The sequence below is a fragment of the Megachile rotundata genome, chromosome 16, assembly GCF_050947335.1.
Source record: "Megachile rotundata isolate GNS110a chromosome 16, iyMegRotu1, whole genome shotgun sequence".
Lineage (NCBI taxonomy): Eukaryota > Metazoa > Arthropoda > Insecta > Hymenoptera > Megachilidae > Megachile > Megachile rotundata.
Window position 1 is genome coordinate 12,812,162 of NC_134998.1, and position 13,065 is coordinate 12,825,226.

Consider the following 13,065-nt stretch of genomic DNA (forward strand, 5'->3'; position numbering starts at 1 on the left):
ATAGGATCCATCTGATTTCCCATAATTGTTATCTAATAATAGAAAGAGGAAACTACATTGAACTTTTGAAATACTTCTTCTTCTTGGTGAAACAGATTTCTCTTTCTATTTAACATGATTATACTCATAAATTCTAGGAACTTATTAATATTTATAATCCCTTGCTATCATAAAGTTTCAACTTAATTATTAATACAGATCATAATCAAATTGTAAATGAATGTACTCCCTAAAACAATGGAGTACACAGATGATGTTGAAACATTAATTTCTAAGTGATTAATCTAAAATACATTCTGTATTCAGTTTAGACAGTAAGTGGGAGCTTTTCGTTGAAAAATAAGGTAAACAAGGTTAATTGTAATCCTTGTTACGCAAACGTGAGGGCGGAAAGACGACAGGAACCGACGGTGTGTTAATTAAACGGATTTCCAATTATGAAACGCATAGAACTGTTAATTAATTCAAATAATAGGATGATCAGTGTCGATCAAGAGAAATTCCATTAATTTCAAAATACAATATCCCGTTGGCGGAGTGAATATACACGTGTCGATGATGGTCTCACGCGGCCCTTGGAACGCGTGACCAATATACCGCGCCACGTGACCAGGGTAGCATTCTTTCCTTCCACTGAAAATTGAACGTCTGGCTTTCTTACCCCCATGACGATGCCCTTTCTATTTCCAACCTACCATTACGTAATAAACAAAATGAGAAAATCTCTAAGGGAGATATTAAATACAGAGATCCAATAAAAATTATTATATTAACTATTAGATGTGTTAATTCCTAATTTATATTTATACTTATATGCAATAATTCCAATACTTCTTATAACTTCTATAAAATATAAAAGTCCTATTATTATACTAGGCTCTATAACATATAAGTTCAATACTATTCATAGTTATAACAAAAAATATGTATTATTGTTTGAACATCTCATAGAATTAAAGAAGTTATACTTTTAATCAGTAGTAAAGAAAGTGACAGTGTTTATCCACTTCATCTACAAGTGGTAAGTAAGGTATTTACATAGCCAGTAAAACGTAAAACAGTCGTGTGAAGTAAAGAATGCGACATAGGCATAGCTTGCAACTATACTAGACAATTCTATGAATTATTCATAGCAACCTAATCTAGGAAGTTCGTAATAAATATATGGCATTAGCGTGGATCGATTGGTGAGGTTCTTCCTGTCTCTCTCTTCATTCTCTCTGTTTGATGAATCTGATAGATGAATTGGAAAGTGATAACTGACTCCAGAAATGCTGCACGAGACGTCTCATATTCGTTGACTGAAATGTATTAATTTTCTGTGGACAGACTTCCTCTTCCTCGTTGATCCGTGAGACGATGATGACTGGTTCAAATGATCAAATGAAAAAAAGAAATGAATTTCTATTTATATGAATAATTAAATGGTTGCTATAAATTGTTTGTTAATAATAAATTATTTTGTTTGAATTGTTAAGGACGTTTCAAGGACTTCTATGTTTGTTTTGTAATGGATATATTCTTATTCTGATATCATAAAGATGCAAATAAAAGTATGCATTTAAATGATGAAGGAATAGGATATGTATTTGGTATTCTGTGTTCTCAAGGAAATGCTTGAAATCTGACTTATGCAGCATAATCTTACAAACAAAGAAAATGCATTTCTGAGAAGAACTTGAAACATTTATTTAAATACGTGTACATACAAAGGCAATTAAATATTCGACACTGAATTTCAAAATGAATACAATTGTATATGTGCCAAAATGATTGAAACAATAGCAACAATGTTACTGAATGTATGGTTCATCTATCTCAAACTTACAAGTAAGCAACGTGTTTCTGTTTTCTTGTTTCTCTTGTTTCATTTTCAAAGTGATTTTGGTCCCAAAATAGTCTTAAACAAAATGTTAAACTTGCTTAAATTCAACTAAAAACTGAAAATGATAAATTAAAATTATCTAATTGCCGTTTAACTTAAGTCTACAACTGTATTCCAATATTGCAAAAAATAAATGTGTTGTCTGCCTTTCAATGCTTCTATATGTACAATTTGCTTGTTAATTAAAAAAATAGTACAACTATCTGTTGATGTAAGTTTCATCAATTAAGAGAAGATCAATTCAGTAGTGCCATGATAATTCCTATTTTAATTAAAGAACAGTATATACATACATGTATATACCTTTGTGCAGTCACAGTAAGGCATTGAAATATTTGATAGTTCTTAGGCTGAATGCTACTTATTTTTTACAATATCTTATACATCAAGCCAATTTAAGGCAGTGGCTATATTAATAAGTTAATGCATCAATTGGTTACAAATGCTTTACAACGTTTACCCTGACTAGGTAGAAGTGTTACTAACTATTATGATTAGAGTTGCGTCCAACCTTTTATTTCTACAGCTATTTTATCGACATAAATTCACGTACAATCGATGTAACAAAAACCTGACTAACAGAGTACCTATAATTTTGAGAAGAATCAACCAAGTTAATTGGTTTCCTTTTTTCCAAATACTACTTGCAACTAATTTTACGTTCAGTAACACTGACTAATTAAACTATATAAATGTTCAACATATTATAGACAATCAATATTCCTTCCTTAACAATTTTGCACGAAATAATTTGTAAAAAAAATTTTATAGCGAATAGAGCAATTCTCAATATTAAAACTTAGAACTTCATAATTCAATTTCCAAGTTTTAAGTGTACTTAGGTTACAGATACCTTCTGGCTATAATGTGGATACACACATATATACACACAGAATCAGAAATGCCGACATTTATTTGCACAATTTTAATTACGTTCCCTAGATAGACTAGCATAATAGCTAATCTGATTCCTCTAAAACTGCGGCTATGACCACGAAAACCACGACCGAGTAGATTGTGTAGGAGACTTGGGTATTGGCGAAGATGGCATTGATGATGTCGGCGTAGTAGGAGCCGATAATTTTTCACTGCCCATATTTCTAAGACGTACTTTCTCGTTAGTTTCAGCTTGCATCTTTTGTTCGTACTCCCGAACGTCTTCTAACGTCATATCATACCATTCATCAATCCATGCAAATGCTTGCCGATGACCCAATAATAAAATATCCCTTATACACTGTACATATAAAAGTTTGATATTCAGCAAATAGAACCAAATAATTAACCACTCTAATAACAACATTATCTAAAGAAGAATAACTACTCTGTGAATGAAGTCTTCCACTCGAGTTTGCATGCCCCAAACTTCAAAAGAAGCATGGACTAATTTATAAGAACACATTATTGGTTGTACTGTTTCCCTCCATCCTTCTACTAGTGGTCCACGACCAGTTCGTTTAGATTGGAAAAATTTTGGATCCTATGATAAAAAAACAGTTGTTCCTATTTACACATTAAAAACAAATATTTCTGCACAGGTGAAAAAGTATTGATTTTCAGATACCTCTTCCTCTTTGTAATGCTTTGCAGAAATTTCATCATATGCAATGTCTAGACAATCGACTTCACGGTGTAACAGCTCAATAGGAGAAAGACCTAAGCACTATTTTAAATGTGATATAAATAATGATGTAGTACCTTTTTAACATAATACAAATATTGATTTACATACATTTTCTGTACATCCGTTATCATCTAAGTATCGAGTTCTTATCGATATATGAAATTTAGGAATAAAAGAACACTGGAAAAGATAGCTGTATAATATAACAGAACATTTAAGACTAAATTACAATACTGATACTTACGGTATATTCTTCATTATAGATAACATGTAAAAAAAGTATTAATTATTAGATTCAAATTAATATTAATTATATTCAATAATTTATATTTTAATATACCTGTAATAGTAAAAGGGTAATAGTTCCATGCTTTCTCTGTTACATAAAATATACGTGGAAGAACTGATTGTATCCAATAAGGCAATTTACTGTAATATAATAAACAAATAAAGAATGTCTGTCTCAGAAAGAATTCAAATTTATGAAACCAATACTATTCTGAACACTACCTAGACAAATGAATTCTTTTCTCCGTGTATTGACCTTTTCCATGTTCAGGATGATCACATGCTACGTTTTCAACTACTTCTACACCTTCATCATTATCCGACTGCTCATGACTGTGTCTTGCAATCATATAAAGTTGGCCTATATGATACTGTAAGAGAATTAGAGATACAGAAAGTTTTAAAATTCATAAATTGTTAAAATAAAATTATCAAGAATGAAATATCAAACAATGAAATGAATGGCTCTACTTTTCAATGAACCTTTTTACTACTTATTTATTGAAGAACTGTACAATGACATTCAACGTTCAAATTTGAAGAAGCAAATTACCTCTTCCGTAGTAAGCGGCATACATATACGATATTCCTTGGTTAATACCATAGTTGTAATAAAAATACTTGTCAACCTACAATAACATCAACCTAATAACTTGCTGACGAAGTTACGATTTCCTGTTGGTAGGTGACTATTGAATTTACGAAATTGTCGTGTAAATATTAATTCCATGGAGCCCTAGGCGATAAGGCAATAAACATTAGAATGTAATGAAGTTCGTCCCTGTCTCCCAAATCGATAATAAAGTTTAACACCTTATGGTGGGTTATGTTGGCAAACGTAACCAGATTAATAGTAAAAATTCCTACTCAAATAATTAAATAAATTATTTATGGATCAATTATTGACTAAAGCTCTTATCTCATGCACAATAACAAGATATAAAATGTCCATTCATACTACATCATGTATGAAAATAATTTTCATTCAAATTTCCCACCCAACTGGAACATAGTAGACAACATCACCCCTTTACTCTTGTGGTTTTGCTCCTCTCACTGACATTAGTATACAATGTCATAACCTTTATACTACTGAAACATAAACAAATAATAATGAGACCACAGAAATTTCGGTTTCCATGTGATATAGAAAGGTAACTAATTTCTATACAAAAATTTCTTTCACTGAGTATAAGGAGGTCTAAAGACAATATTGTCATTATTATTTAAATTGAAATAGAAAATGATACCATGTCTCAAAAATGATTATTTATAAATATTAATGGAACATACATTTAATAACAATGTTTCAGTTTTGTACAAACAGATAAGAAGGTGGTAATTGTATCTGTATTTGGAAAGTCGCAGTACCGTGCAAAAGGATGCAAGACAAATATGCTAGGTTCGATTCTGCAAGTTGGTCTCCTGGATGAACCAGAAGTGAATGAAGATTCATATGTAAGAAATTGGGTTGTACAAAAATTGTCTTACCAATCATAATCTGTTATGTTATTTTTAGTGTGAAATAGAAGGATACTATGATACTAAAGATAAAACAATATATTTGCATTTAAGAGGTCTATTAGACACTCATACTCTAGTATCAGAATATGATAGATTTATGGAGAAACAAGACTGTAAGGATTTTCTTAGCGTATGGGCTCACATGAGGGATAAATATGCTAGAGCATTACTTGTTTTGTTTCATATATCTCATGTAATTATTCTCACTCATCCGACTCATACATTTGATTATAGTTATGTACATTTATTTAGAGCCATAGATATTGTAAGGTAAGAATTTTACATTTCCAAAGATATATACTCTTCACAAAGACTTTGTAATTTAATGTAATTATTCTGATTTAGGCAGAAGGTTTCACCACAGCTTTCTGATGTTTTAAGTTGCATCTATAGTTTACCTAAAGACTGGGTCTCTAATGTTAGACCTTGCTCTCCAAGGGTATTATTTTACTTTGAAACATGTCCTTCTGTATTTCAAGATTCCAGTAGTGGAGCTAATATCAAAAAGTTAGAACATTCCTTGGAAGATCAGATCTATCATGTGTTAAGGAAGAACCGTATAGTAACTAATATCAGGTACTAAGATATTTAGATTATAATAATTCAATTTCATAAAATATAGATATTAATTTTTAGCTCTAACTCACTATTTGCAATTCCTGCTAACCAAGAATTTGTCTATGTACATACTGGTACAAATGAATCCAGAGATATATTAGGGTACATGGCAAGAAAACTTATGCAAAGTTGTAAAGTCAGTTCTGGTGGTAGTACCTCAAGAAGTCTAGCTAGTCAAGATTCCAACATTCAGATAGATGATACAGAAAGTGGTAGGTAAAATTTTCAATTACAATCAGAGTCCCAAAGTAACACACAATACATGTTTGCAGACACTAGGTCTTTCAGATCATTTCTACAACAACACATAAACCTAGCTTTTGCAAGAGGTTTTGATGATAATGTTGGAAGGCATTCTATGCCTGCATATTTTGAGGTCAGAACTTTTAAATCAATAACAATGCCTAAGACCAAAGATTACAAATTGATTATTCTTTTACCAATTTAGATACCTAATGTTCAAATATTCTGTGAAGTGGCAAATAAAGTGTACGATTATTTCATACATGGAACAGACAAGGAACTGCTAACTCTGCACAGTTTGCTAGATACAGATGTTAAATTCAGCAAAAGCAGATGCAGTAAAGTTCTTCCACGAGCTTTACAAACATATCAAGAAAATCTACCACAACATTATACCAGGGCATATCACGAAACGAAGCTGGCTCATGCGATGGCTGTTTTTGAGATGCATGCACGAGGTCCTCTCTTCGAGGAATTTAGCGAGAAACTTCAGGCTGAATGCGAGAAACATTGGCGTTCTGGGAGACAAATGTGCGAGGTTTTGTCCCTTACAGGTAATCCTTGCACAAATCCAATACATAGGGGAGGAAGTGAAGGTGCTGGAGGTGGAGAACAAGCAGATCAAAGAGACAGCGATAAGTACGTGGACTCTTAGGTTTATTGCCTCTTGTATACACATAAATACATTAATAAAAAATTATATCTTTACAGTGATTTGCCAATCAGAGAACATTGCAGTGGAGTTCGATATATTTGTGCATGTAACTGTGGTCGTTGTCAAGGCTCAAGGGAAGATCCCTTTAGTTTGAGGCAAGCTAACTATGACTATTTTCAAATATTAGCAAAACAATGTGGCTGTGCACAATTAGAAAGTATACAATTTCCAGTCTTTCAACCAAGTACACATAACTACAGGTAAAGTATTTTGTCTAGTATTTTTTTTATCATAAGATTGATAATATGTTTTATTGTAGACCAGCACAATTATTTTCAACAAAACGGAAAGATTCTTTTAGTCATGCAGACTCGCCTCTACCACAAGGGAATACCCAAGCCTGTAGTCTTGGGGTGAACAATAGTTTAAATGGTAATATGTTTGAACACTGATTAAATACAATGGTGTGATCATGATATAATATTTTTTTAGATGACATTCGTACTCCTTATGGAAGCGGTGGCCAGTCACCGCCAACAAGCGAAACAAATGAAGATGTTCCCAAGCTGAGTAATAAAACTAGTCTAACACCAAGCGATGCACACAAAGTTGTCATAGAAGTTTCTGATAGTGATGCAGAAAATGCAAGAGGTAATTATTTCTAACAAAATATTTATTCGAATTCTATGTTAACATGCTCAGATGTTGCAGAGAAATCTCTGGTCAGACAACCATCGACTACAGAATATTTGCCAGGCATGCTTCACACAGAGTCACCAGCTGGCTTGCTGCCGCAATTTTCTAGTTGGTCTTTGGTTTGTCTTGGACCTAGCAGTTTGTATTCACACAATTTGGGTCTTCAACATCAAGCTGGTGTTCTGCCTACTTCTGCTTTTCTTTTACCTTGGGATGTGACTGTAAGGTAATTACAGAAACAGAAAGACTTTCTTATATGTTTTCAACTTGATGTATATTTTGTATAACACAGTTTCTTGTTAGACTAGAACATCAAAAAGAGAGAGGTTCTTTGTGGCCTACAATAGGTGACCATGGAACTCATGGGTACTGTCCAAGAGGAAAGAATTTCCAGAATATGAACACTATTCGCGGTAGGAAATCCAAAGGTGGGAAAGAATTTGTAGTGAAGATATTCGTTGGAGTAGAATACGAATGTCCACGAGGACACAGATTCATGGCATCCGCTCCGGACAAAGTATTAAAAGCAACTGGAAACGGGATTGTTAAAGACAGTGGAAATAAAGTCACATCCAGCACAGCAGATATGCCCCTTTATTTTGCATGTCCTTGCAGGTATGTTCAAGGATTCATATGGTGTGAAAATCTAAATATTAATAATCAGAACTCTGTAATTACTTAGGCAAACGAAGCCACTGATCGCTCAATTAATGAGGATTCATGTGGTGACGCCAAAAGCACCCGTTCATGTCACGTTGAATCCTAGAGTTCAACCAGGACCTCCACCGTGTCCAATTTTTGTTACTGGTTGCGATGAACCGATAAAACTTTCGCAAAGTGCCTACTGGGTTTTGCGATTACCGTATCCTTTTATTTTATTATTAATTACTTTTCTTTCTAACAATATTTTTACGAATCCTTAACGAAAATTTAGATACGTATACATGGATGAGAAGGGACCGTATTTGGCGCCGAAAGAACCAGTACCGACATCTCACGGCAGGTTATTGGCGGGAATGTACGGAATCAGCGAAGTACTTCCGGAAAAAAAATAATATAGTATTTAATTTTTTTATAAGAGATCGTTTGTACAAAACATGTAAATTACTCTTTGTAAATATACAACGAGAAAATAATATGCAATATTTGTCATTCTCAACCCTAAGTTCAACTAACTTCATGCTCAATATTGTACTAAACATATTGCAGTTATAATGAACTGCAATTACGTGTAATGTTCACAATTGAAATAATTTATTTCCCACCTTAATTTATTGTAGGACATTATATAATGCAAACTAAATTTTAAGATAGTAATGAATATTTACATATTCTATTCACCAAAGGCAGCTGCAACATAATCTCGGACTCCTGGTACACATTGCAAATGTTTTTATTAAACTATACTAATAAAAAAAATTAATATTTTTGACAAACATGTACAGTACGTACGCGCGGCACCACTTACGGCGCAAAACTAATGCGCGCAAACGGTCTCGTGTTCAGGAAGCACAATGATTGGTTCATTTAAAAAATGATGCCAACGGCGTCGAAGAATGCAAGCTCCTGATAGGTTGATACTTCCATTGCATTTAAATCAAATTCAAATCTTTTAAATAGAAGTTTTCGCTTAGAAATTGTAATAACAATTGTTATACACTTTACATGATGTTGAGATCATTTATTGTAAGACATTTTTATACCTATGACAATTAAATACAAAGTAATCGATACGTTCTTTGCAAAATTCAAGGTAAATTTGCACTTCAAATTCCTCCGCCAATGCATCACAGCGCTCTGTGTTCGTTACAAACTGCAACTGAGAATAAAATAAATATACTTGTCACCGAGTCTCACCTGTAGAGCAGTTATTTTCGTCTGACATGTAATAATACTATGCCGTTTTTAACGACACGAATAAAGTAGTTAATTATTCAGATGATAAATTGTTTATCGTTGCTTTCTAGTGAAAGTGATCTTTGAGTGCAGGTTACTCTTCAAAAAAAGTTGCATGCTCGTAAGATTACGGAAGTAAAAGTTATTTATTCTTTGGCGACACATTGCAAAACTAATTTTGCTGAGTTTGTAAATCTTTAGTTATCTGACACATTGTCAGTCTTAATTATTGTCAGTGTTGCAGGAGGTAATCTTCTTCAAATTTTTATTTTAGATAATTTCCATGTGGTTCAGTTAAAGTAAGATTTACTAACTGAAACTATTAAGAGGGTCTTTCCTGTATTTTTAGAAATTCTGCTACAAAATGAAGCATATATGTATATCAGCGCTTCTTGTTATGATGCTAACTTGTCAAAATGGGAGAGCTTCGGTATTAGAATGGTTTTGGAAAAAGGATACAGATGATACCACAGTTTTAGTGGCTGATGGAGTACCACTGATCTCTATTCCATATGAATCTATGACTGAAGATGAAAAATTTCTTCAAGAAGCGTCAAAATTTACAGAAATTCAAACATCATCACCATTGGAAACTTGTCAACATAAAGTTATCATGAAAATTAAAACTTCTTGTACTGCAATGACAGAAGAAGAGCTGGCCAAACTAAGCGTTAATCTTTTGAATTGTCAATCTGCAGTGGAAGGCAGAAAAATGTTTCCTTGCACTGAAGAAATGGTAAAATTTACTGTACAACTAGTACCTGTTTACCTGTATTATTTATTTCATTTATTGATTTTCATTTATCTTACATACATACATGTATATACATTGTGTATGAGAGGGTGTGCTAGAGGGGTGATTTTAAGCGTGTTCAAACCTGCAAGTTCCCCCACTTAGAGGAGACAGGGACCACCACTGAGATATTCCTGTAGTTTCAGAACATAAAGTACATCTGATGTGCACACATCAATCTGTTTTCATGTACTAATTAGTTTTCTAATAATTTAAAAATAATACTAATTTATTTTCATTTATACCAAGTCAATGTGAAACAGCAGGGGAAGTTTATATTTAATAGCAATATATATTTACTACATACAAATTGAATATTATATTTTTTTTTAGTCATTGAAACAATGTACTACAGATATGGATGCAGATATGTGGAATGCATATCATTTAATGAGCAACAGAGCTAGGGCAGTTTGTTATGCAGCTCGTAGTACACAGTTTCGTGCTCTGACAGAGTTGACTGTGAATAAGTTAATGCAAACTGCACATACCCAGATTAAAACATTAAGCTCATTGAAGGTAAGCAAATAAAAAATTACATATCAATTATATTATTTTTAATTATTGAATAATACTTTAGGAAGGTCAAGATCGTTTGGAAGAACAAACAGTGGAAGCATTATCTTCTTTATCTGAAGGTAACAAAGCATTGTTAGAACAGCAACAGCACCTAAGGGATGCACAAGCATCAGCTCATAATCTTGTAAGCACAAATTTGAGAGAATTGAGCAGTGAAAGAGCATTGATTCGATCAGGGCATGCACAACTTGCTGCAATGACAGAAGATCTCAGAAACAAACTAGGTAAATCAGCAGTGGAAAAATAATCATAGTTCTTATAATTAATTACTTGTATCATTCCATAGAACAAGCAAATAGAAATCTTGAACAACAAGCCATCGAACGTGGTGAAAATCATAGAGAAATACTTGAAGATTTGATGAGCATTCAAGAACAAGCACAAGTAATTTGGGACAAACTAGAATCTAGTACCAACCGAATTTTCACACAACATGAAGAAGCACTTTTACAGTATGAACAAACGTTACAGAAGTTAGCTCAGATTAATGAAACTATTCAGTATGTTTGGAACATAACAAACACTATGCGTGCAGAAGTGGATGAGAAACTTAACTGGTTAACAAACTACATAGGCGACACTGGTATTTAAACAGTTATTAATATTAGTACTGAAAAAATTATAAAACTGATGCTATTTTTTACAATTATAGGAGATCAAATGCACAGGATGTATCGTGCAGGGTTGCATATTGTGTATTTATTGCTTGCTATGGTGACTGCTTCGTTTCTCCACGCACCTCTGCTCACTAGAATCACGATTATGGGACTTGTCCCATTAAATCTACTATCATATCTAAAACATGGAATGGATGCTTGCTTGGATTTTACTTCATTGACGGCTCTGATATTTTTGATTACAACAAGTTAGTATTACAATAAATAATATTTGTAAATTGATTGAATAACGCTCCAGTTTTCAGTGCATTTTGTGATGATCGGAATTCAGCGCTTATGCGGACTAAGGTCAAGAAATATACGACCAGAACCAGTTCAAGTTATGAATACAAATGGTCATATGAACGGAACTTCTCACAGTTATGTTTCATCTTCGTATAGTAATCTTGCAACATCGCGAGATCCCTCAGTCTCTTTATACGCAAAACTGAAGAACAGTATACGACAATTTTATAACTTTGTCCGATATGAAATAAATTTAGGCATTCGTAAGTTTCTAAATATTCTCGTGAACTATTGACTCAGGGTTCTTCAGGCTACAGTAAATAATTATGTTTCAGAGAAATGTAGTTCCTTGATGCAGTCAATAGCTTCATGGAGCAAGCAAAGTTTAACGCAGCGCGAAGAGCTTTCCTGCTCGTACATACCTTCAAGAAGGAACCGTGAAGATCTTGTTCATAGTTATGAGCGAGAGTTCCCTAGCATGTCCGAAGACGTCACTGATTTTGAAAACTCTAATATAATAAATGGAAGAAACGAAAGTATCGACGATCTTGACAAATTAACCGATGCACACGAGTTAAGATTACGCTTGAAGAGAAGAACTACTAGATCTCCTCGTTCTCATGCTCGTTCACCTACCAGAAGGTACGCAAATGGTTAAATATTAACGATTCTAAAATGCGATATGGAAGTCAAAAAATGAAATAATTTTTGTTCAGTGTCACCTCATCATCGGACACGCCGTCTCGCATTCTGTGCAATGCAATAACAAAAACTGGAAGCAGGTGTCGTATAGCAGCAATGAATGATCACATTTATTGCTACAGACATGTAGATGGGTCCTCGTTGTTAGGTGACTAAAATATTTTTTAAGACGTTACTTCTATAAACTGTAAATTAATAAAAGGTAGTTTGTAGTTTGATGTAGAACAGACAAGTGGGATAGATAGTGTAGATTATATTTATTCACTATCGTTTTAATTACAATTTTAACGATAGTCGTATTTAGATGTTATAGTTAGATCTATTATTCGATTTGGTGCCACAATCGAATATTATTTTGGATTTGTTTTTAATGATAACACTGTGCCTTTGACGAGTTGCCTTGAATTATTAAGACTTAGATAGTAAATCAAAATTATAAAAAAGAAAATTACGTTGTATATAATAGTATTGTATATTAGTATCAAATGTTTTAGTTAAATAAGAATGTATTTTCACTGAATGCACCTTGTACTTAGAAATTGTAAAAGACGTATTTTATAAGTTCACTTGTTAACTGTAATAATATCAAACATATCTGTAATTTATTTTTATAAATCGCATAATATTGAAGTCAATAAAGGTATGAGAATAATTCACTGT

The 13,065-nt window shown here is 32.9% G+C and overlaps 3 protein-coding genes across 9 annotated transcripts; 2 read left to right on the plus strand and 1 right to left on the minus strand.

The window, feature by feature from the left end:
• Window positions 1–1,664: 1,664 nt before the first annotated feature.
• Window positions 1,665–8,981, minus strand: rdgBbeta (cytoplasmic phosphatidylinositol transfer protein 1). 4 transcript variants are annotated; one of them, XM_003701071.3, is made up of 9 exons: window positions 4,611–4,724; window positions 4,351–4,533; window positions 4,020–4,168; window positions 3,850–3,938; window positions 3,754–3,761; window positions 3,618–3,689; window positions 3,450–3,548; window positions 3,210–3,365; window positions 1,665–3,122 (listed from the first exon to the last, which is right to left on the minus strand). In XM_003701071.3, the coding sequence occupies exons 2-9, from the start codon at window positions 4,399–4,401 to the stop codon at window positions 2,871–2,873; spliced, it is 876 nt and encodes a 291-aa protein (XP_003701119.1). In that variant the 5' UTR covers window positions 4,402–4,533; window positions 4,611–4,724; the 3' UTR covers window positions 1,665–2,870. The 4 variants fall into 4 exon arrangements, with proteins under 4 accessions (XP_003701119.1, XP_012135749.1, XP_076397147.1 ...); XM_012280359.2 differs by lacking the exons at window positions 4,351–4,533; window positions 4,611–4,724 and adding an exon at window positions 8,862–8,981; XM_076541032.1 differs by lacking the exon at window positions 4,611–4,724 and having other exon boundaries at window positions 4,351–4,597.
• Window positions 4,785–8,669, plus strand: LOC100879517 (nonsense-mediated mRNA decay factor SMG8). Of its 2 annotated transcripts, none has more exons than XM_003701072.3 (14): window positions 4,785–4,951; window positions 5,111–5,255; window positions 5,317–5,591; window positions 5,667–5,897; window positions 5,958–6,151; window positions 6,212–6,315; window positions 6,388–6,821; window positions 6,894–7,097; window positions 7,157–7,269; window positions 7,330–7,488; window positions 7,549–7,759; window positions 7,837–8,148; window positions 8,216–8,395; window positions 8,468–8,669. In XM_003701072.3, the coding sequence occupies exons 1-14, from the start codon at window positions 4,911–4,913 to the stop codon at window positions 8,586–8,588; spliced, it is 2,724 nt and encodes a 907-aa protein (XP_003701120.1). In that variant the 5' UTR covers window positions 4,785–4,910; the 3' UTR covers window positions 8,589–8,669. The 2 variants fall into 2 exon arrangements, with proteins under 2 accessions (XP_003701120.1, XP_012135745.1); XM_012280355.2 differs by having other exon boundaries at window positions 4,786–4,951; window positions 7,540–7,759.
• A 333-nt stretch (window positions 8,982–9,314) lies between the features above and the next one.
• On the plus strand, window positions 9,315–13,057 carry LOC105661892 (protein brambleberry). 3 transcript variants are annotated; one of them, XM_076541009.1, is made up of 9 exons: window positions 9,315–9,676; window positions 9,757–10,165; window positions 10,556–10,741; window positions 10,803–11,025; window positions 11,088–11,384; window positions 11,454–11,666; window positions 11,724–11,966; window positions 12,039–12,345; window positions 12,420–13,057. In XM_076541009.1, exons 2-9 carry the CDS (start codon window positions 9,794–9,796, stop codon window positions 12,559–12,561), a joined length of 1,983 nt encoding a protein of 660 aa, XP_076397124.1. In that variant the 5' UTR covers window positions 9,315–9,676; window positions 9,757–9,793; the 3' UTR covers window positions 12,562–13,057. The 3 variants fall into 3 exon arrangements, with proteins under 3 accessions (XP_076397124.1, XP_012135755.1, XP_012135756.1); XM_012280365.2 differs by having other exon boundaries at window positions 9,779–10,165; XM_012280366.2 differs by having other exon boundaries at window positions 9,315–9,614; window positions 9,704–10,165.
• The last annotated feature ends 8 nt before the right edge of the window (window positions 13,058–13,065 follow it).